Source organism: Aspergillus thermomutatus, assembly GCF_002237265.1.
Source record: "Aspergillus thermomutatus strain HMR AF 39 chromosome Unknown NODE_594, whole genome shotgun sequence".
NCBI lineage: Eukaryota > Fungi > Ascomycota > Eurotiomycetes > Eurotiales > Aspergillaceae > Aspergillus > Aspergillus thermomutatus.
In genome coordinates this window covers 1-3,188 of record NW_020798644.1, presented here as the reverse complement: position 1 = coordinate 3,188, position 3,188 = coordinate 1, and the positions used below count along the sequence as shown (strand labels likewise).

Genomic DNA, 3,188 nt, shown 5'->3' with positions numbered 1-3,188 from the left:
TTGCCATTTGTATCCGATTTTCTTGAGATAAAGGCATTTTTAATAATAGTGGTGATAAAACAACGCGTTGAAGAAAGGAAGTGGGTGGCGTAGGGAGAAATTCGTCGCTCGGTGGTTGATTACGTTATGTATATTAGGCCCTAGGTAATAAGGGAGGAGAAATTGAAATCTAAAAATAGTTAGGTCATACTTAGGTCCTTATTGCCAGCAGAAAACACAGAAATGCACTTTGCGCAAAATTAATTTTGGGTTTTTTCAGTTATCTCCCAATGGCTTGCCGTATTCACCACTATCATCGATGACTTAAGGTTGGACGGCATATCTCTGGCTTGGCGCTATTTTCTTGAGCCTTTCTTATCTGATGACAAGCCGGGCAGCTGAGAGGGATTGAGTTTTCTTGACTGCACTCGTAGTGAGTCAACTTTTGAGACTTGGTGTACACAGGGACAATGATGGGCAGAAAGATCTGCTTGGCTGAAAACATCAACGGGCCACTTCGATCGCGGAACGGATGTAAGACTTGCAAGTATGTCCTCTACAATGACCCACATCGTTCAGCGCCGACACTGGTTCGATAGGATCCGTAAAGTCAAATGCGGAGAGGAAAGACCCAGCTGTATCCGATGCACCAGCACAGGACGCAAATGCGAATACATTAGCCCTGCTCCATCACGCCAGGTCCCAACGTCTAGCATAGTCCCGGCACTGGACCACCCGCTTTCGCTCGCGCCGAATAGTGTATGGCGCGAGCGGCGGGCTTTTGCACATTATTCCCAATACGCTGCATCATTCATTGCGGGGGGACTGGACATCGACTTTTGGGGTGGTGTTGTCCCCCAGGTATGTCGGAGTGAGCCTGCGGTGTGGGACGCGATCAACGCCATCAGCGCCCTCTTTGAGAGCCCAGACCCGTCCTTCGATTTTGTTTGGCTGCGGCGAAATGACAACAACTGTCAGAGCTTGCGTCCTAGCCACAGTGATGCCCTGCGCTGGTACGCGCGCTCGTTGGCCAATATGCGCAGCCAAATTGACCGGGGCAGTGCGGATATCCGTGTAGCGTTGATTACCTGCATTCTGTTCATCTGCATAGAAACGCTGCAGGGGCGAGTGGAAGAGGCTCTACGACTTTATCAGCAGGGGGTCAGCCTCATCTTCGAGCTCCGGGCTCCAGGTGGCACTAGGATGGGCTCTTGCACGGACTCCACTCTTTTGGAAGACACGATCATCCCTATCTTCTTACGCCTGGGCACGATCGCGCTGAGTATTTCGGGGGTTCCCGTCAGTGGCTTACTCAACGAAATGCAGGATTCTACACGAAACACATTCTCCTCTCTCAGCTCGGCCCGTCTCGCAATGACCGCTCTCGCTGCAGAGGGCATGATCTTCCAGCGCACTGTCGGGGAGCATTTTGCGATCAAGGGCCACGAATGCCCCATTCCCCTAGCTTTGAAGAGCAAACAAGAGGATATCCAGAAACGGCTGGCGTACTGGCACCGAGCCTACACCAACTTAGTCGACTCGTCTGATCCGTCAGAACTTCCTAGCAGCGTGACATCTCTCCTGCTCACCTTCCACGCTGCCACATCGATTGTTACCGCCGTTTGCACCGAGCAGCTGGAGACCGCATACGACGCTCATCTTCCCCAATTCCGACTCATTGTCGAACAGTCGGCTGTACATCTCGAAGCTTCGGCAGGCCCGAGTGGCAGGCAACCGCCATTCACCTTTGAAATGGGGCCTGGCCTCTCGCTGTTCCTGACGGCGATTGCATGCCGCGACCCATGGCTGCGCCGGAGAGCCTTGCAACTATTGAAAAGGGCGCCTCCAATACAGGGACTGTACAAGTGTCCACCGGGTGCGACATTGGCGGAAGCCTTGATGAGATTGGAAGAGTCAGCCTCTGTTAGGGCCGGTAGCCGCGAATGTGCAGGGTCATACGACGAGAGCACTAGGTACGACGAGCTTACTCGGCTGTATACTTTTCCACAAAATACAAGCAGTGAGAGCGAGTCCACGATCCCTCTTGCGGCTTTGATACCGGAGGAGTCTCGAATTCACGGCTATTGTGTTTTCCGGCCGCGAGACGATCCCTGGCCCTTGGGCGATCTGGACATCTCCAAATGGAATCGAAGTTCTGACCAGATCTACTTGAAGTTTTCTCGGAATCGATATGACGAAAATACAAAGACGTGGCGACTGGTCCATGATATTGTCCCGATGGACTATTGATGATGTGTGAAGCGCAAATAACACTATTTCTATGGTCACCGTGTTAAGCAGAGCGTCTGAACAGCTCTTATGAATAGGTGACTTTCGCTATATTTCATGACATGTGAACATCAAGCATGGTACAACCAGCCATCCATGAATAGCAACCGCGCCAAAAATGCATCCGCACTGTTACCTGTCCAGCAGGATAACCCAATTCAACACCTGTTATGGCACGCCCTCCCCAACTCTGACTCCGTCCCAGGGTGTCAAGTGTCCCTCGAGAACTTAACCCCAGCCTGCCCAGCGAGCAGCTCCATATTCTTCAGCCGCAGGTCGCGCATATACTCCTTCTGGTCGTACGACATCTCCTTCTCTGTCTCGTCATCGTGGAAGCCGTTCGTGGCGATAAAATGGATGGAGTAGCCGATAAGCACCGAGACAACGCAGCCGACGATAACAATGAGGATGACTGCTTCTTTTGAGAGTCCCATTTTGACTGCAGTTGGACCATTAGCCTCTTGCTTGCATAGGCAGACACCGCAAGCCTCTACTTACCTGTATGGAATCCAATTGCTATTGTTCACGATGGACGAACACAACGAGACTTGCAAGAGGGAATCCCCCCCCATATATCTCTCTCCCCTGACCATCTTCTCAACCAACAGCAGCAACCTGCGACGTGTAAGCGCTACTCGCTAGCAAAGTCTTCTATCCCTGCCTCTGCTCTATTTTTGTCGGGTTTGTATACAAGCTACAGCCCGATTGAGTCTAGTCTAAAGGGCAATGATGTCATAGCCGAACAGGCCAATCAGATGCATGGAACTTGATTATGTCAGTAATCCCCTTACAAATAACGTAATCAACCACCGAGCGACGAATACCACCGAGCGACGAATTTCTCCCTACGCCACCCACTTCCTTTCTTCAACGCGTTGTTTTATCACCACTATTATTAAAAATGCCTTTATCTCAAGAAA

General features: G+C 51.1%; 2 protein-coding genes across 2 annotated transcripts; one reads left to right on the top strand and one right to left on the bottom strand.

Moving 5' to 3' along the window:
* Window positions 1–528: 528 nt before the first annotated feature.
* On the top strand, window positions 529–2,229 carry CDV56_100311 (Zn(II)2Cys6 transcription factor domain-containing protein; the record flags this gene model as incomplete). The annotated part of the gene is made up of 1 exon (XM_026753930.1): window positions 529–2,229. The coding sequence occupies one exon, from the start codon at window positions 529–531 to the stop codon at window positions 2,227–2,229; it is 1,701 nt and encodes a 566-aa protein (XP_026609438.1).
* Window positions 2,230–2,477: 248 nt separating this feature from the next.
* Window positions 2,478–2,702, bottom strand: CDV56_100152 (uncharacterized protein; the record flags this gene model as incomplete). Its single annotated transcript, XM_026753771.1, has 1 exon — window positions 2,478–2,702. The coding sequence occupies one exon, from the start codon at window positions 2,700–2,702 to the stop codon at window positions 2,478–2,480; it is 225 nt and encodes a 74-aa protein (XP_026609437.1).
* Between the last annotated feature and the right edge of the window lie 486 nt (window positions 2,703–3,188).